The sequence below is a fragment of the Jatropha curcas genome, chromosome 4 (genome assembly GCF_041381405.1).
Source record: "Jatropha curcas cultivar XTBG-Jc1 chromosome 4, XTBG_Jcur_1.0, whole genome shotgun sequence".
NCBI lineage: Eukaryota > Viridiplantae > Streptophyta > Magnoliopsida > Malpighiales > Euphorbiaceae > Jatropha > Jatropha curcas.
The window spans coordinates 30,882,557-30,902,696 of record NC_143154.1 but is presented as its reverse complement, the minus strand read 5'-3'; the positions used below and the strand labels follow the sequence as shown (position 1 = coordinate 30,902,696).

At 33.8% G+C, this 20,140-nt stretch overlaps 3 protein-coding genes across 5 annotated transcripts; all 3 read right to left on the bottom strand.

Moving 5' to 3' along the window:
• Positions 1–1,516: 1,516 nt before the first annotated feature.
• On the bottom strand, positions 1,517–8,751 carry SPPL2 (SIGNAL PEPTIDE PEPTIDASE-LIKE 2). The gene is made up of 14 exons (XM_012231494.3): positions 8,505–8,751; positions 7,657–7,815; positions 7,444–7,555; positions 6,857–6,976; positions 6,480–6,631; positions 6,188–6,370; positions 5,902–5,936; positions 4,685–4,841; positions 4,129–4,182; positions 2,675–2,767; positions 2,425–2,567; positions 2,194–2,264; positions 1,976–2,059; positions 1,517–1,859 (listed from the first exon to the last, which is right to left on the bottom strand). Exons 1-14 carry the CDS (start codon positions 8,649–8,651, stop codon positions 1,735–1,737), a joined length of 1,635 nt encoding a protein of 544 aa, XP_012086884.1. The 5' UTR covers positions 8,652–8,751; the 3' UTR covers positions 1,517–1,734.
• A 1,905-nt stretch (positions 8,752–10,656) lies between these two features.
• On the bottom strand, positions 10,657–14,190 carry LOC105645797 (stress response NST1-like protein). Of its 2 annotated transcripts, XM_037639696.2 has the most exons (3): positions 13,891–14,190; positions 11,747–12,944; positions 10,657–11,632 (listed from the first exon to the last, which is right to left on the bottom strand). In XM_037639696.2, exons 2-3 carry the CDS (start codon positions 12,898–12,900, stop codon positions 11,149–11,151), a joined length of 1,638 nt encoding a protein of 545 aa, XP_037495624.1. In that variant the 5' UTR covers positions 12,901–12,944; positions 13,891–14,190; the 3' UTR covers positions 10,657–11,148. The 2 variants fall into 2 exon arrangements, with proteins under 2 accessions (XP_037495624.1, XP_012086885.1); XM_012231495.4 differs by having other exon boundaries at positions 10,657–12,944; positions 13,891–14,189.
• A 781-nt stretch (positions 14,191–14,971) lies between these two features.
• On the bottom strand, positions 14,972–19,525 carry MURE (ALBINO OR PALE-GREEN 13). 2 transcript variants are annotated; one of them, XM_020683963.3, is made up of 6 exons: positions 17,549–19,522; positions 16,782–16,898; positions 16,519–16,694; positions 15,831–15,976; positions 15,422–15,607; positions 14,972–15,291 (listed from the first exon to the last, which is right to left on the bottom strand). In XM_020683963.3, the coding sequence occupies exons 1-5, from the start codon at positions 19,407–19,409 to the stop codon at positions 15,589–15,591; spliced, it is 2,319 nt and encodes a 772-aa protein (XP_020539622.1). In that variant the 5' UTR covers positions 19,410–19,522; the 3' UTR covers positions 14,972–15,291; positions 15,422–15,588. The 2 variants fall into 2 exon arrangements, with proteins under 2 accessions (XP_020539622.1, XP_089576759.1); XM_089720633.1 differs by lacking the exon at positions 16,782–16,898 and having other exon boundaries at positions 17,549–19,525.
• Positions 19,526–20,140: the final 615 nt, after the last annotated feature.

Here is a 20,140-nt window from a genome sequence, read left to right as displayed (position 1 = left end):
ATGCTATTGCTAGACAACTCATGCTCATGAGATACCCTCCTGCACTCACATGCTCTCTTAGCCCCACAGCCCACTGCCAGCCTCAGCTTCACCCTCCTTTAAGGCCCCACTTGTCACATACAAAACAACAACAAACAACCAGACAACGCAAAACCCTACAACCAGCTTAGCGCATAAATTTCCATGTTCATCCTTGTTGCCCCTTAAAATCTGTGGAGTATTCATTGTAATTTTGCATTTTTATATTTTAATAATAATTATATCTAATAAAATAATTTTTTAAAAGTTCAATCATAACTATGTATTTTCGTGTTTGAACATTCGAAAAAGTTAATTCATCTTCGAGAATGATATAATTATTAATGAAATGTATAAGTGAATGATTATAATTCAACTTTCACAATGTTCGGGCGAATAATCGGTCAAAATTATGTATCACGTCCCCTGCAACGAGAAGCTTACCCTTCCACAAACATCTTACATCTAGAGGTCTTAACCTTTCCCTATGTACACGTGGCATGAATCTAATGCTAATTTGTGTAAAACTCATTACTAATCCATATCGACATTAACCTTTAGCTGTTCATAGTAGCAGGTAGTTGATAACCGTTCATGATAATTCTTCGTGTTATCAGGTATTAAATAATAATAATTTTGGAAAAGGATTATTGCATTTGCATCCTTTACGCTGATATTGTAATCTTCTTATTAAAAGGGGGGAAAATGGGATTCCAATGGGGTGAAATAGGATTCAGAAGAATAATTTATATATATATATATATATACTTATTTCAATTTTCAGAAAATTTTAATTTGATAATTGTGATTAACTATTAATGGTTAGCAGCGGTTGGTTAGTAATTGAAGAGTCTAATATTAATAATTAAAAATCTCAACTTTACAACCATTTAATTATATCTTCTAATCAACAATCAAAGAGTTCAAATACCAAATATTAACTCTGCATAATTATATAAATGGACCCTAGATGAGGCGAAAGAATTCAATTAACAAACTTAATTGATGCATACCACATATTTCAAATGCATAATTAGCAATTATCAAATATTTAATCATAGAAACCTAGAAATTTACTTGTGATATATTGTTAGGTTAAGACTACCTTAATGATTAGGATTAATTTTTGAGGTCACCAAGATTTTTTATTTTATTATTATTATTATTATTATTATTATTATTATTATGAATTTTCTAACTTATATATATATATATTTAGGTTAACAAAACTTGAATTAAATGCAAGAGTTGCTGTCAAGGATGCTTTTATTTCAAGATTGTGATGAATGTAGCTTGGCAGAAGACTTTTATTAAAACTTACAAACCTTGCTCCCCACGATCTCATATATTTGTTTGAATTTAAAAACAAGTTAGGACAAAAAAGGTCTCTCTCATTCACATTAAAAACATTACAAACCACAAGAAAAGTCCCTTTCTAACATTAAATGCAATCTCAGTAAAATCTAATGGCAAGAAATCATAATTGCACAAAAAAAAATGGAAATAAAACAATTTTTTTATGAACAAATATATTGCTTGCTATTATTGTATTAATTAATGGACAATAAGCCCAAAGGTTAATCTAAAAGGTATCAAAGATTCTACATCATACAAACATTTCCATGTTATGCTAAGCTTTGGCATGCTGGTTATATTTTTAACCAGCTTCCCAGAAGTGGATGATTAAATACACCACAGGTATATTTACAGGAGAACTTACTTTTCCAGGTTCAGTTCATGAGAGTGTTCAACATGGATATGGGGGCAAGGTCTTTCTGGTTCTCCTCGTGTCCACAAAACGTTGAGGTCGCCTCTTTTCTTTCCCAATGCCAAAAAGGTTCCTGCATAAGCGTTCAGATTTTTTTTTTTTTTTTAAAACAGACGAGTGCAAGCATAAATACTATCAGTCATTTGGCATTTCTAAATTGTTCCTATTGCTTTCTGCTAAAAGAATTACCAAGAGTGAATGGAACAATGTAAAGCAGTGCTGGTTGGCCATGCCCATCCATCAAGTTCAGTGCCACATATGTTATGAGTAGACCTGTAGTGGATTTCAGAACTAAGAAGGGAAAAGGAAATTGAAAAATAACAAAAAAAAAAAAAAAAAAAAAGAAGAAACAGGTATATGCGACACAAAAATAGGAAAAGGAAAGACATTAGTTTGAAATTCTATACCTAATCCATAAGCAATCATTGCCCACAAGAAGTATCCAGCTCGAAGACTTTTATTTGCCAGCCAATCGTACCTGCAAGGATAAACAATTACATTTAGTGCACACAGGTTGGAAAATGCCAATAATTGCATTTTCTTCCACTGGAACACTATTGAGGAATGCTTGTCGAGAAACTGCTATGTTAAGAGCAGAGATAGCAAATGAAGAAATAACATTAGAAATAATTTCCAACCTAAGTGAAAATGCTATCAGCAATCCAGGCAAAAGAATGTCGCCAAATCCTATGATGCTGTAACCACCCCAAGGATCAAACATGCGTGGGATCTTTAGCAGCATAGGGATACCGTCCTCTCCACTTCTATCACCGCGAGCCACCTATGGAAAAATAAATACAATTGATCAAAGCTCTTCTGAATGGCCCAATAGTAAAACTCAAAAACCAAAATTACCCGTGAAATGGTAAAATTTGTGGGATTACTTACCACAATCATGACACTTTCATGGAAGAACTTCTTAGAAACAAACACCCAAAAGATGTCATACAAAAATGCACAGCTGAGAAGAACAGTGCCCACCTGATATAAAATAAGACAGAATAGTATTAGGAGCTGGAGTTCACAAAAAAAAAAAACATCAATTTAAAAGGAAATATATTACATACCATAAAAGGTTCAAAGCAAAAAATAAAAGAAAAATTATTAATAATAAATTTGACGATTGAACTTTACAGCTTTTCACAATCTGGCCACGGAATTTCTAATTTTAACAGTGTCCCAAGTCAAAAGCTCTAATTCAAATGAAAATTTTAATGAGGGATTGATGAAAAGGTCTTCCGCCATTTTTCTAATTTCAAGTACTTCACTGTTAAAATTAAAATTCTGAGGATTATATCGTGAAAGCTGAAAAGTTCCAGAGCCAAACATATACTGAATTCTAAAAAAAAAAAAAAAAAGTATAATACTCAAAAGAATTAACATATAATCATATACCCACATCTTTTCCCCTTCATCTGCAAGAGTGGTTAGCACTACAAAAGAAATTATGGCTACAATAACAACCAAAAACCACAAGGAAACCTCTTCTTGTCATCATATTTTTTATTAACCAAGTTTTCAAGGTGCCAATGCTGGTGCAGCTGTACAATAATTAACCATTGATTTAAAAATAGAACTCCAGCTGATAAGAATTTTATATTGCATAGAAACTAGAGCTTGGTAGTTTAGCAATAGTTACTTGCCAGAATTAAACCATTACATATTACTAGAATCTTGTGTTTGACAATGTACAAGAATTAAGCATGATGTTTGGTTTCCTCCAGTAATGGTTGTTTCTCATTTGAAGCACAAGACAGAACAAACATAAGGAGTTTGAAGGCTATCCTCATTCAAACCTACACCTATTGAATGTATAGTAATCTTTAACTTTTGGCATCATAATATTGTTATTAGTCTATGACATAATACCAACAATAAGTTCATTCATGAACTTAGCTTACTTGTCTTGTCAGATGTCCTCATTCAAACATACAATTATGCTCCAGATCACATTAAAGGACACAAACATTAAAAGTGCTGCTACTAACATAGAAAACTTAGGCATCGACCTCCCTCATCCTTATGTTCTTTAAACTTCAACCAAATTAGCAAAAACAAAATTAATACTGCATTTTACCTATGCACAACACTCTAATGCTAGTGTACATTTTTATTATGTTATGCCAGCATGCTTGAGTTGATTGTATATCAAACATTCATGGCAAACTAAACAGATTGGTAGCAATGTTACCATTGTTTCTTCTTTGTTTCGAGTAAGAAACAATTCCATAGTAACCCCCTAGCATCATAAAACACATTCACAGACTAGGAATTTCACAAGGGACTATATATTGATTAAGGAACCCGGGGAGAGTACTTACAAGCAACTAGCAATATATTACCTTGAGGTTAGGCACATGGACAATTTGCAGAACAGTTATTATCAATGCAATTCCCTGATTAAAGAACAAAAGAAAGGAAAAAAAAAATTATTAGTTGAGTCGCCTAATATCAGTTTTACAGTATTTTTTCACCCATAAATTGATATAGAAGAAAAATAGCAAAATGCTATATGACTCTTGATATCCATTTAAATCTTTCACAAGCATGGCATGGTAAAACAGTGAAACCAAGATAACTACACAAGCAGAAAGAAATAGATTCAATGATGTACATTTCTCTGATAAGTGACTAGAATTCAGTGTAACATGTGAAACCCCTATTCAGTAGCATAATGGAATGAAAAGTTGTGCACCAACAACAAAGATTTAAGTGACCTTACCAATACAGTTTTGAGAACAATTATTTGAAAGAATACAGAAAGAGAAAAACAATGGAGGACAATTATGGTAAAAAATTATTTATACAAAGGAAAGGATTTTCTAACACTAGAAATCTTAGATAAATATAGAAAATTTATTCATAATCCAGTGAAATGATGAGGAACTGCATCTTTACCAGTATATCTTGGCCTATCCAAGCAAAGGAGACATTGCGATATACAGCCCAAACAACAGCAAATGCTATGCAGAATGGAGAAACGGCTAATGTCAGGTATGAGAGAGGTCCAAAGAAGGGTATTTTAATATATGACTCTCCAGCATGCTTGAACCACCTGTGGAAGTATTGAAACTTTAGTTCCCAACATAAAAAATATACCAATTCCCTTGGCTAAAAAGCCATGAATTGGCGTATTTATTCAGGTAATGCAACAAGCAAGCATACTTATAAATAGAAAGGCCAAAACAAAATTCAACATATTTACTGAGTCACTCGCTCGTTGTTTCATGCACATTGTAAATGGAATCACGGTGTAGCAGGAGGAGGATATCACATTGCCAAAATCAGATTCTAGAATATATGAGCCAGTAAATATAAATTTATTGCCTAGTCATAGTGTTTCTATGTTACTCACCTGCATTACAATAATTCTTTTTAGCTCCTAGATATTATTAGCATTTCTAGCAACCACTCATAGCAAATCAATAGTGTCAAGCACAATCATCATAACAAAATATAAACCCCTGCCTACAGCTTCAAAAAATTCATAGTTTCACACATTCTCCTCTGTAAATTCTATATTTCATAAACTATAATTTACACCAAACAATCATATTATGCTCTTCTTTAAGCAAATATTTCTCTCCATACGTGTACACTATTTGAAACTAAATCAAGTACCCTCAGTATCACTACAACAAATATTTACGGCTGAACAAGGTCAAGCACAAGAAATAACAAACTTGCTATAAGATAACTGAAGAAAGACACTAGTTCTCATTAAGCCACGTAAAAAACAAATGAGGTGCAGCCACACACACCCCAAAAAAAAAAGAAGAAGAAGCAAATTAGTCAAAATTTACACTAAAATCTCAGAATTGCTAAAACCATATTCACTTTCACAATAACTTGAAACTAATACATGGCACTAGGAGGATTGAAAAACACTTGAATATTTAGAAATCTGTCAGCAAAAGGATAATCAGAAATTATTTTCATGAACAGATGGGGTGTGGCAGTTCCCCCCAGTATATTGCTTTCACCTATTATAATCTAGCAACCGGACCTCTGCTCAAGCAAGTTTATACAAGAATAATTTCAAACAAACCACAAACTGAAATGTGGATGGCAGTTCATGTTAAACTCCAGTCAGAATAAGAAATCGACAATCATACCTTGATAATAAAGCAACTAGACAGGTTTGTAAGCCCTGCAAAACCATGAAATACAATGTTAAAACTAATTCCCAAGAAAAAAGAAAAGATATGAACAAATAGATCTAGTATGTTTATACACCAATTTCCTTAGACAATAATTTGCATGACAATAATGAAAGTATACATACTTGCGCAGTAATAATGAATATAAGGAACATGCATGTTTTGTGTGTGTATTTGATTAAGCACCTTTCTTATTCCATGCATGTAGAATGACTACAGAGTGGAAAGGAAAACCTCTCACCTCTACACCACCTATGCAGAAAAGAACCACCAAAAGCTCAACGAACCAGTATGACATAAGTTCATAAAGCATGACCAAGAAGCATGAAGCAACAAGAACAAAAAGCACAGCTGACGTTGTGTTAATGTCTACAACGCTACTAACACCTACGACCTTATCATCTGGAATTTCATCCACAGCATCCTACATGAAGAAAACAGAATTCAAAATCAGCAAGTATAAGCTGTAATGAGAATGCAGGCAAAAAAGTAGGAAGTTGAGCAACAGTTTGCAAATAAAAGCAAAAGATCACCTTCAATAGCTTCTCATGCTCAATAGCTGCTTCTCTGGCACTCCATGCAGACCAGTAAGACGCACATAAGATAGTAACAACTGCCATCAGCCACAAAAATACTTCGGCTATATCAACTAGCGGCCGCCGTGGAGAGTATAATTGCACAGAAACTGGCAACAAAGACAGCTTTAGGGTGAAAAGGAAGCATGTAGATAAAATTATGTTGGTCATAAAATATAAACCAGAAAAGTTTGTCATTTAAAGTTCCAAAGCCAAATGGATAATTAAGCAATATTATAAAAGATTCATGCGCCAGAAGAAGGTTTTTGCTTTGACTGCATGAATGACTGGAGTTACATTTGTCTTGCATTTATGCAGAATGTGGAAAATCTTACCTGATGAATTAGTTAATAGCATTTTTTCCAAGCTTGCACCAGCATCTTGTGGGAGCATAACAGCAGGTATTTGTATGTCAAGATCAGTTTCATCTGGCTCACAAACCATCTTATAAAGTTCTGCCAGAGAAAGAACAGACTTCAGGCCAAATGAATCAAAATGGAAAACAGTGACGATAAACTACATACAGTATCATGATTTATATTTTTGAAATGAGAGGTAATTAAAGTCAAATCTTATTCCAGGTCATGTGCAACATAGACTTTGGATTCATAGGTGAAGAACTTTGATCACTTGGAAGGCAAATAACCAAAGAGAGACCGGAAAATAGTAGGGGTTAAGACATAACAGAAGGGATTTGATCCCAAAACATCTCCAGATTAAACAACACGGAGGAAAAGCACTAATCTATCAGACTCCAAATAGTTGAGCCTAGTGATTATTTCAGTAAAATGAACGAGGTTAATAACAAAAAGATCAATTTTCAAAGATAGAGCAATAGAACTATTATTGGCATGTTGCATCTACTAAGAACTAAACTACTCAAACGCATGGATCAAATAATAACCACAAATATAGTGATTACCTTTTTGGTTATTTATTATAAGGACAGCAGAAGCACCAGCAGCTTCTGCATTGTTTGCTTTGACTGTGAACTTGCACTTTCCTCGATCAACCATGATGATATCCTTATCAAGCTAATAAATCGAAAACAGAACACTGCATTAGCAAACATCTATCACATATCCCTGAAAAGAACAAATCAAAACTGTTCAGAATATAGTCAAACAAGAAAAACCTTTTTCTTGGGTTTAGTACAACAATCTCGAGGATCTGAAAGAGTGAGGCGAGTTTGATGAGCATTTTTCTCCTTTGACACAATGGTAGTACCAAATCTAGCACCGACACCAACAAATTCAGCATCCTCTATTCCATTGACCCAAGTTTGAACTTTCACCTAACAAAAATATTCCCAAGATTGTACCAAAATAAGATGAGGCACCCCTAAATAAAGTACAATTAATATGCAAAATAAGCTTCATCAGAATCTAATCAATGCAACTTCCCAACAAACTTACCAAACCATGCTACGAAGCAATAATATCATATGCCTTCCATAAATATAGCTCATACAGTATGCACTTTTAATATTAATCTAAAAACCAAAAAGAGAACCGAGTCGGGAGAAATAGAGCAGGAGCTCAATTATGACCCAAAAAAAGAAAAAAACTTTCATCATAGTTTCTTAAATTGATTTTGAGCTTTCTAAGCTAAATAAATCAAAGGAGCTAATCACTTGATGTGCTACTCGACATTTTCACAAATTTCAGACAACCTAGTTAATTTGGGGAAAAGCAAAAAGAAAAAGAAAGATAAAAGAAAAGGCTTTCCATTTTTGAGGGATCACAAAACTATTTTCAAATCACCCAGAAATATTACAAGAAGAACAACACCACCAACAAAATAAAGACTTAAAATCACATTAAAATAGTCAACAAATATAATTTACTACGCCTCCAATACCATAAAAAAATAGATAAAATGAAAAAAAAAAGGACCAACCAACAGATAAAACAAGCTAGACCCAGTTGAGAAATCAGAAAAGAAAGAACTGGGTAGAAAAGAAAAGCAGCATTGAAGCTCTACCAAAACAAAATCGTTCTCGCAACCAGGCTTTTTGGGAGCTGAATCATCGTCATGCACAATGTCCCCAGCTGTCACAGTAGAGGGGTAATAGACCAACGAAATCACTGCTACAATATAGATTACCAAGCAAAGCTTCTCCAAATCCATGGATTCCCTCTTTTAAGTAGAAAATTCCTGTGCGCGTTCTCTCTCTGCAACACAATTCAGAGCAGAGAAGAGGAGCATGCCTCTTATCATATTTTCTCATTTTTGTTATATAGTCTGTATAAAAAAATAATAAATAATCAGTAACTGGATTTTTTTTATTATTTATTTTTAGAACAAGAACGGAAATGGAAATAATCATCAATTAAGCTACCCAATGCAGAAGTCCGCCTGAAACCACGTCGTTTCGAATCCTGCTTTAAAAATTAATTACTTTATTTAACAAATTTCTTTTTGTTGGAATCTTTGTTATAATAATCATTTATTAATTACTCCCTCCCTCTTATATATAGGTTCATTCTTTTTTTTTCCCATTTATCTTCAAATATAATCTTATTTTATTTTATTTAAAAGACCATTTATATATATATATATATATATATATATATATTTTTTTTTTTTTTTTTTTTTTTTCCAATTGTATATCATACAATCACTAATAGAGGGATTGTTAAAAAAAAAAAAACTAAATAAAAATATAGTTTTATTGTGTTAATAAATTTTTCATAATCTACATAAAAGTCAAATTAGACATATAAATGACAAAGGGAGTATAATATTATTTTCACGGTTGATGAAAACCGCGTAAAATTAAATTATTACTAAAAATATTTATTTAAATAACTTTTTTTTTTTTGTTTTTGCATTTGGAAATTTTTATAATTGAATTGTTAAATTCAAAATTTTTCAATATCTATTTTACATGTCAAATGTTACTTTCAAATTAATTATCTTAAATATGGTTTTTTTTTTTTTTTTTTGCATAGTTTCATTTAAAATATATCAATTGTGATTTGTTTATTATAGCACTGTCTTTACGTTGAAGCAACCAATTATAGAAAATAATATTGCGATTGGAACATTACAATAGTCAAGATTCTAATATTAACTTATTTCAAACTTGAAAAGAAATTTATTGAATTTTGAAAGAACAATAATCAATATTTTGAAATCATTATGGACTTAAATGTGAGCTTGTTCATAATAAAATATTTGACCATTTATTCAGAATGACATAAGCATTATAATTTATTTATAAATAATCAAGTTTTATTTTTATTAACTTATAGAATTACCATCATCATTGAATTAATAAAATATTAAAAAAAGAAATAGACTTAGTCTCTTAAAAAAAATTTAAAATATGAGTATGAAATTCAATTTGGTACTATGGTAAATAACCTCCAATGTGGTGATGATCTCTCTGTTTTGTTATATTTTATTATTTATTTTTTAATTTACACAAATACAAATAAAATATTTATAATTTGAATATTTATATATAGTGGGGTGCTTGAAAGGGTGAACTTGTAAATTGACAAGTCTTAGGTGCTTGGATTGGACAAGAAATGCATTAGACGCGCATACTGTTGTTTGGTGTTCGACCAAAGCATGTGGTCATTGCCTCAACGTGAAATGACTCATTTACCCCTAAGGAAATTTTGGGATAAGAAACTTGATAAAGCCAATTACATAGGTTTATAATGGGGGCAAGATTGGAAAATTAAGTTAAATGGATCTATAAAATTGTAAAAAAAGTAAGGAACCCATTATTTAGTGATTGTGGAAGGAAACAAGATGTGTCCCAATACAAAGCTTAAGAATAGACAATTAACTGTTTTCATGAAATCTTGAACCCAACAGAATTTTGCCAGCAAAATGAATTTTCAGTTCTTGAAATGAATGAACAGATTTTAAAGGCTGTGGTGAAGGCTGAAACACATAATGCATTCTTTATTAATAAAGATTAGATATTTTGGTTAGTGGAGAGGAAAAAAAGAACTGCAGATTTTCCAACTTGAAAAGAACAACAGCTATGAATTATGATTCTCTTCAAAAGTCGTATGAACTTTCAAAATTATCAGGTAATAATCAAATCCAAAATACAAAGGCATAAATATATTCCCACTAAGCAGCTGAATAGGAAAAAAAAAAACAAAAACAGTGAATAGGAAAGATCTATAATGAATTACATTGGAAGTATTATCAAAGGAAAAAAAATATTGAGGGAAAAAAGAAAAAAGAAAAAAAAAATCTCTCAAGTATGTTTTGATTTATGCTTAACAAGATGTTAAAAGAAAATACCTGAACAAGGAGAGGCAAAATAGCAGATGTTTGAAACTTGATGGACCAAAAACAAAAAAAATATAAAAAAAAATGAGATGTCCGAGCTGATTGAATGAGCATTTCCTCTCTAACCCCATGCCATAAGGCACACATTAATCTCCTTCAATAGCATAGATAAAAACAAACTTCACTGCCTTTTTTGAGGTCGTATAATTTTTTTTGTTTTTTTGAGGAATCATATAACAATGTTCTCTGATGTCCTGAAGCAAAGGATTGTTGAAAGTTCCCAACTTTACCTCTTTCAACAATTGAAAAAGAAAAATTTATAAAGAAGATCTCGAATCCATGGTTTCTGAAGGCATGCTAGACATTTTCAACAGTTGAACCTATTTGGGAATCGATAACCATCTTCAAACGTCATTAGTCTGCCATCAACTCTATAATTTGGAAGGCCATGGAAGTTGTTGGCAATGTAAGGTTCTGGTAAAGAGTAGCCTCCACCAGAAAACCTTATGGCTCCTCCATTCATTGTCAAACCAAGTGTGTTGTTATTCTCTCGCGGTAGATTTTCCATGTCAAATTGATTTGGCATGCTAAAACCCCCACTCACAGTCTGGAGAGGAACTGTGAATCCATCTCCAAGAATTGAAGTTGTAGTACTGTTCTGGTTGAAGAAACTGATATCTCTAGAGCTAAGTTTAGCGTAGTTTCTACTTCTTTCTTCTGCAGGCTGCATGCCTTGAAAGTATCCAAGATGACTACTCGAACCAAACATCATATTTGATCTTTCTGAACTAATGGCTGGCTGATTCTGAGCAGTTCTTTGCTGAAGATAGCTAAATGAAGAAGTATCAGGCCTGTGAATTGGAAAATGGGTTTTTGTTAGGACACTTGGTAATGTTAAGTACATTGATGAAGCTGCCTGACTGAAGGAATCACATGTAAAAGTTGGCTCTAAAGATAATCCTGACCTTTCTCCCTTGTCCTTCTCAGCTGAAGTTATGGATCCAATAGTTCGGCTGTAATTAACTTGATAATCGGGTAGTTGAAAGTGATTACTAGAATTAGCAGTTTTTTTGCCTTTTGCAGACTTCAATGAAGATCCACTATTGCCATTTTGAGCTCTTATGGCCAAAACAATGCTCTTCTGTTGCTGCATATTCTGGTCTGTGACACTGGACTTGGAATTTGACTTGTCAGCCAATGCCAATCTCTCTTTTCCATTCTCTTCAGTTGGTTCCACAAGCACAATAGCTCGGCTATAGTCAATCTGATCTTCAAGAATTGGAGAATAAGTATCAGAATCAACTGATTTCTTGCTTTTACTACACCTCTTAGGAGGTCTGCCATTACAAGTCCGAGCTCTTGTTGAGGATCTGACCTTATTCCGATTCTGCAGTTGAACATTTTCCTGAGAGTTCTTTTGAGGTACTCCAATGTTCTCCTCCAAGTTGATTAGGTATTGCATATGCACATTCTCCTTAAACTTGCTTTGGTTATGCGCTTGACCATACTCCGCAAGTTTGTTTTGAGGTTGGACTTGGATGTTCTTCCCAAAGAGGTTTTGGTACTGAACTTCTGCATTCTCTTCAGAATTGTTCTGGTACTGAGATTGGACTTTTTCTCCTTCAAAGATGACTTCTTTCCTTTCTGACTCAGAATCTTTCTCCTCTGCCACCAGTTTCTGCATTTCTTCCCTCATCCATGATAACAAATTTTTTCTGGTAACTTTAAGTTCTTCTAACAAAGAATGCATATAACTTTTGAGATCATTCAAGGCAGCATTTTCACTAGCATTATTAGTTTTACCCTTCCGAGAGATTTCTTTGCGACTACGAGATCCCCTCTTTGTAGATAAATTTTCCTTTTTATTTTGTCCTCTTTTCCCTTTTCTAGCTGTTCCATGTTCATTTTTACCTGAAACGCCAGGATCATTCTTGCCTTTCTTCCCAAATCTGCTAACCTCACTGGTTTCACCGTTATCAATGGGAACCAAGGCCAGTTTGTGCTTCTTACAAGCTGGCTCACCACCTAAACTGTATTTAGAATCATTGCTTGAAGAATCAAAGTCACTGTGCCTCCTTCTATACTCCCACCGCTGCTGGAATTTCAGTTCATCTCCCATTTTAGATATGGCAGACAACAGAAAATACAAATAATTAACCTTGCCTGTAAAGAACATAGATATTCACTTCAGTGGTTTCTTGAAGTTCAAAAGGTACGAACATGGATTCATCTTATTTCAAGAATAAAATTTTATGGCAACTTCATCCATCATTCTCATTTCACTTCTCACAGCAAAGGCCAATCAAGTATAAGGTAGCAACAAAATCAGCTATGGAATAGTAAGCTCTAAATTGCTTTGGCTTCATGGACTATTCACAAGTTAAAATTTGTAGCTTGTGTTTCTATTAAGAACTAAAAACGTTTTTTTTAATAAATATGAGCCCAAAAAGCCACAAGAAATTCAAAATCAAAGATGCAATATGGTTCTGCGAGAATAAGTAGCTCTTCTTAAAATTCAGACCCCATTTCTGTAAACTCCCACCAAACAAACAATCAATCCTGAACATCCAAAGCTTTCCAATGGGATTAGAACACCAAATAAATTGGACAAGCTTTCATAATAAAAACTGCTTTTGACATAATATTAAACTAAACACTAAAAAAAAGAGAATTTTTCAATCACTGGTTCAAATAAAAAAAAAAAAAAAACATCCTTAGTACCAAAGTAATTGGAAAAAGTACTTCTATTTTCTGAAGTTATAAACATCTTGCATGGTAATCTCATAAGGCCAGAAACATAACCATAAGAGCTCAAAGGGGATATCAAACGGTCCAAAATTCACATACGTACTGTGCATAAATTCTAAAGACAAGAACTTTTCAGAGTCATCAACTCTCTTTTGATATTATACCAAAAAGAAGGGGAAAAATAAAACAACCCAGAAAAATGATCAGCTAAACCACAACAAGGATTAACCAATGAAGAAAAGAACAAAAAGAACAATCAAAACAACACCTTTCAATCATCAAATAAATGGGTTTTTCTTTCTTCCTTCCTTTCTTACATTTTTTTTTTTTTTCTCTTGAAGATGGATGGAAATAAACTCACCAGGTTTGAGTAGACGAAGAAACTCTTGTTCAACCCAAGAGGACGTTTCCTTTTCCCATCAAAAACCAACCCCCAAGCGCATCTCTTTGCTGGGAGCTGTTTTCCTCTCAGGCATTTATGTCTTCAATTTCTCTCTCTAAAAGGAAATAAAAGATACGTTCTTGCCTGTCTATATAACGAGTCAATCTGTGCAGACTGCAGAGAGAGTGTGTATCTATGTTTTTTCTTTTAACTTTTTGCTGTTTATGGAAATGAGTCAGTAAGTTGGCATAAAAGTGGCAGAGAGAGTTATGGGTCCTTTTGTTAACATTGGCCTATTAGCTTGTGTCCGGTGGTGGATAAATGCAAAGGATTAATAATTAGAGCATTTAATTTTTCACCAAAGAACGTTTTTTTAGAGAATTACAAAGATTTCAATCTCTTAATTTGGCAAACCCAATTGTGCTTATCACAAGTAACAGCTGTAATGATTAATGGGTTGCATATAAATTAATCTATACTTAGAATATTCTCACATATTTTTGTTAAATTATTGATTGTTTATAAATGGCTCCAGATATAGTTCCATGCTGGGATGAGATTATGAAATAGCCATATGGTATAGACCAGCTTAAGAAATGTTCAGTCAGATATGTTTCTATGGATGGCATGTTAAATCAGAAATGGCAAATTGCTATCATCAAATTCAAAACCTATAATTTTGTTTCTCTTTATAAGGCACCTGGTTTGGAAACCCAACTAAGAATAGAGAATCACTAAATGCATTTACAGTATTAACTTTAGAATATAAGCTGTGAGAAATGAAAGCATATTCTTTTCACGGCAGAACAAAAACGACAAATTTCTTGCATTGCAAAACAAAAATCTTCCTCTTCTAAGAACTTTTCAGTTAACTTGGAATCATTCTTTAATAGATAAAGAAGGTTATTAAACCTAAGAATTATGGATATTCTGACACTTAATCTCCTAATTATAGTAGAAATTTTATTTTTAATACGCGTGACCCGAAAAATAAAAATATGAACTTTCGTTTAAAGAAAAAAAAAAGGTTCTTCGTACATGTAATAGTTTAGAAAGAACATGACTTAAAAAGCCAACTCCAATGATTTTGGGATTGAACTTTAATAGAACCCTGTTTTTGGATTGCTCTGTCAAATACAATAAGGTAATAGTCATGCACTGCACCATATTGATGCCTAGAAATTCACTAAATACTATATACAACCTGATTTGCCTAACAGGAACAGAATAGAGCAGGTTCTACATCAGCGGAGTTACAATCCGCTATGCATGTCGATACAGAAGTACAAAATTGGAGGGTTGATTCCTTCAGAGGATCATATTTTCACATTCCTTTTGCTAACACCACCACAATTTTACATCGCATAAACTTCCAGAAACCTGCAGGGAGAAATGATTAAAGAAAAAGGTCATCTTTCAGAAATTTTTAATGCATTTAAACGATTGTGGAGGTCTTAACTTCAACCAATTTTAAAAAAAAAAAAAAAAAAAAAAAATCTCCATCAATTGCCTTGAAGTATATGTATAATAGTGCCTTCATCAGAGCCACGAGGTCCTCAAGACTCTTCTTTGACGTGAACTAAACATTCTGCTTTTATGTTCGAAGTAGAATTCATAACCTTTCAGTGTCATTGGATTACCACTCAACATCTTAGATTACTAACTTGTAACTGAAAATCAATGGCTTTCTGGTAACCTGCAACAACAGTTGCAAAAGAAGGAAGTATTAATGATGTCGTGTCAATCAAGGTTGGACATGTCAATGCTAGCTTAGCATAAACTAAAAGTTCTAAGACATTAAACCCTTCATTATTAATAGAATGAAGAACAGATCCTTCATTGTCAAAAAATAAAAAATAAAAAAAAGAAGACCATGATGCAGTTCGTTATGCAATTCAAAGAACAGCGAATTAACTTACCGCCATGGAAATTCACTTGTGTCTATCCCAGCTTGATGAAGCTCATCAACATACTGCAAAGCTTCCCTGCACTCCTCACGATCATCGAAGAACTCTCTTTTGTCACCTTCAATTTGATATGTCTCATGGCCTTTACCAGCAACCACCTGCAATACAAGAATAATTTCAGAAAGACAAAAACTCCTTGAAAGAAATGTGAGAATAAGCAAGCCTGGTGAAAACATTACCCTTTCAAAGTCCACCCATCCCCGTAAAAGAGAAAATAAAAAAAAAGTTTCAGAAAGAACTTAAGTTACAGCACCAAGATATAATAGGAAAATTATGCAGGACTTAGATTAACAATGAGGTAATAGAAGACATAAAAAAAACATGTCATTTTGACAGCTATTTCCAAATTACTGTTCAACTACTCATCGCATCTTATATTGAATCAAATTAACTTAACTTTTCAGAACAATTTGCTTTAAGAATTTATGGTTTCTTTTATGATCTAAAAGGCAAGGAGGAAAATACTTATAATTTTATTCATTACATCACATTTTTTCAGCTTGTCTGTTTCAGGTAGAGAGCCAATGAGAGATGGTTGTTGTAAAACAACACTGGAATATAGTAAATTGAGTTTTCTGAGCAATCTTCGAACACTATTGTGCTCCTAACAAAGAGTAGAAACATGGGTTTAAATACTTACAACCATATCACCTTCTTCCCCCATGGCAACAGCACAACGTACAGCCACTCGTCTAATATCATGTAGAAAAAGACGATGACCATTAGGAAGAGGTGGATAGTAATCATTCTCCCCATATTTCAAATAATCCTGCATTGTCCATCCCACACCAGCCAACATGTCATCCAAGATGTCCACTGATCAAAGATAAAAAGATAAAAGAATTAGTAATATGCTTTGCAACAATGACATTTTAGTTATGCAATATGGTCTAAAACACCTACATGGATCTTCAGTTTTTGGATTGTCAGACGTCAGAATTGTCACCTCACTTTTTTCTGTTGCAATTTTTGTCATCATTGGTCTCTTGCCTCTTTCGCCCTCACCCACACATCCAATAACTTCATAGAAAGCATGAAGTTGGTTAGAAGTGATTGGATTTTGTTAAGAATTTTATCTATCCCCCATAAATTCACACCGATAAACTTGTTAAAACAAATGGCAATTTTCTCTAGGAACAACTCCCATCTTTTCTAAATCGATCATAGAATTAACAATGTAGTAAAACTAAAATCAAGGATGAATTCAATAAATAGACAGATACACATGTCCAAACCTTTTTGAATGTCAATAACATTTTGATTTTTTGAGATAGATTAACTCAATAGTTCAACTAATAAATGATTTACTTAAAATAGAATTCCTCGGGAGGAATTTTCAAAATTCAGTAACTTCTAACAAAGAGCAATAACGATGATAGGCAAAAACTTATCTCAAGATATTATCATGACAGGACTGCAAATGCCAATACCACTGTTTCAACAAAAGGAACCATCTTTCTAACTAATTAAATTTGTGACCATATATGACATTCAACCAAGTGATCATTGCTTTCTTTCAGCAACGATCCAAGATTCTGCAAGGGGGCAAAAACTAATTTGGCCTGTTTAAACAGAAAAGCAAAACTGCATTTATGTTGGACTTAGTGGGAGTGTAACAAATTGCCCAAAGAAAAAATTGTTAAAGCTAGTGGCAAGGCTTAGAAGTATACCGGTTATAATCCTCCTAGGCCTGAGCTCTCTTACAGAATCAAGCAGCCTAGATAGGGCTTCAGGAGTATGAGCAGAGTCCACTATCACACCAAATGCCTGCTCCTCATCTATTAACTCACACCTACCAGGAACTGCATCAATCTCTTCAATCCCTCTGACTATGTCCTCCAATGGTGCCCCAACTGCAATCCCAACAGCAACAGCAGCTAGAATATTATAGATATTATGCCTCCCAAGCAATCCAGATGAAATCTCTAATATACCATGGGGTGTATTAACCAAAACCTGTGTCTCAAAAAGGGACAGTTCAAACTTCAAGGGATGAACATCTGCACTTTTATTGTCCATAGCAAAGGTCACAACAGGCACATCTGGATTCCCCTGTGCAATAAAAAAAGAAGCATTGGGGTCCTCAATGTTAACAATTTTCCTGTGCCTTTCTGGATCAACCATCCTAGCAAACAACTCAGCTTTGGCATCCCTATATTCCTCCTCAGTCCCTTGAAAATCCAGGTGATCCACTCTTAAATTGGTAAAAACTGAAATATCAAAATCAACCTCATTGCAACTCCCAGAAGCTGGTCCTTGGGAAGACACCTCCATAACAACAGCTTCAGTCCCATTATGTACCATCTTAGCCATCAAATTCTGAACTAAAACCGCATCCGGCGCAGTATTAGGTGATTCCAACTTATTATCGCCATGTATATAATACGCAACTGTACTTAACATCCCAGTCCTCAACCCCATTGCCTCATACATCCCTTTAATCAAATATGCTGCAGTAGTTTTGCCATCTGTTCCAGTTATCCCAATCACAGCCATGTTTTTTGACGGGTACTTATAAAACGCTGCAGCCAACGCAGGCAAAACAGCATTAGTATCCTCCACAATTACCAAACCTTTACACCCCAAAGTCTCCTCTATATCAATCTCTTTACTGGCCACAACAGCAACCGCTCCTCTCTTGTCTGCCTCACTCAAATACAAATGTCCATCTGTTTTCCTCCCGACACAACACACAAACAAATCACCAGCATTTACCATTCTGGAATCGTGTTGAATCCCAGTAATCTCCACCTCCAAGTCCCCAGCAACTGAAACAGGCACCACTTTACTCTCATCTAAAAGCTCAGCCAAACTCATTTTAAACTTTGGTTCAACAATGTTGGCCTTCCCTTTCCCATAACTATCAAAATCCAAATCAAAAGAAGGATCCAAAGATAACCCATTGTCAACTTTTTTGCCCTTTGGACCAATACCCGCATCAAATCTACTAATATCATCATCCTCATCAGGCTCAGCATCCACAACCCTAAGCCCTTGCAACTCATTAATCTCATCTAAATCAACTACTTCTTCAGGCTCTAACTCCTCAATTCCCTCAAGAACATTTCCATCAGCTTTATTTGTTGTTGATTTTATAAGTCCTTGCTTAATAAACTCATCTCTTTTCAATGCAATTGCCTTATCAATCTCACCAAACAAATCATCCTGACTTGCTAAATTAGAACTTACAGATGGGTCCTCAGTTTCAGTAATGGCGTTGAGAAAAGTTGACTGATTTTTTTTAAAGTCCTCTTCTTGGATTTTCCTTGCACGGGAAGCTTGGATTTTGATTTGTTCAAACTTTGATACTCCATGAGAAGAATCTTCCGGGGCCTCGGGCGGGTCGTTATCGGCTGGGTTCGGATAAAATTTGCCGTCCCGACCGATGGCGAGTGGCGGGTGTAAGTAACGGAGTGAGCTAAATTGGAGCTTTAGGAAAGAAGGGATGGGTTTTAGAGTGAAGATTTTTGGAGAAAGAAAGTTAGGGTTCGAAGAGAGAGAATGTAATTGTGAAGTGAAAGTGAAAGCCATTGATGAGATGGATTGATGGAAAGAATTGCAGAAACTGGAAATGAGGGTTTTAGCATTATTTTTAAAAGAAAGGAGATAAGGCCAAGGGGTTTTTGTAGTTCAAGGTGAAACAGTGCGTTTAAAGTTTGAGGCACCCTCTATCTTTTAGAAAAGACCTTGTACGACAGGTCGTCTAAACTAAGGATATATAGGATGAAGGCGTCTGGGAAGTAAATTTGAGGCCCATTCATAGACACTCGAAAAGTAGTAAAACTGATTGTAAAAGATGGACCATTAAGCCCAAATTGTTTATTACATTTTTTTTTTTTTTTGGGTAACGTAATAATTATATTAATAAGATGTGGCAGATTTGGTATTTAGGGGCATGCCCGAAAAAATTATATAATAATATAGTAATATATTTTATAAATTTCATAAATTTTTCATATAGTGAAAAAGTATAAAATTGTAAATTTTAATTTCTTAACAGAACAAAATCAAAATAAATTTATGAATGAAAAAAAAAAAAAAGGTTAAATTAATATAACCCATCTTGACTCATTTTATTACCATTTTGATAAGTTCCACGTGTATAAATTATCATCACAATCAAGCTTATGGCATATACCACAAACAAAGAAATGAAGTGTTGAATATATTAGATTCAAAATCAAATTAATGAATATTTGGACCGACGAATTTGTTCGTTATCACAATCATTACCATCGCGGTTAGAATATCAACTCTTTATT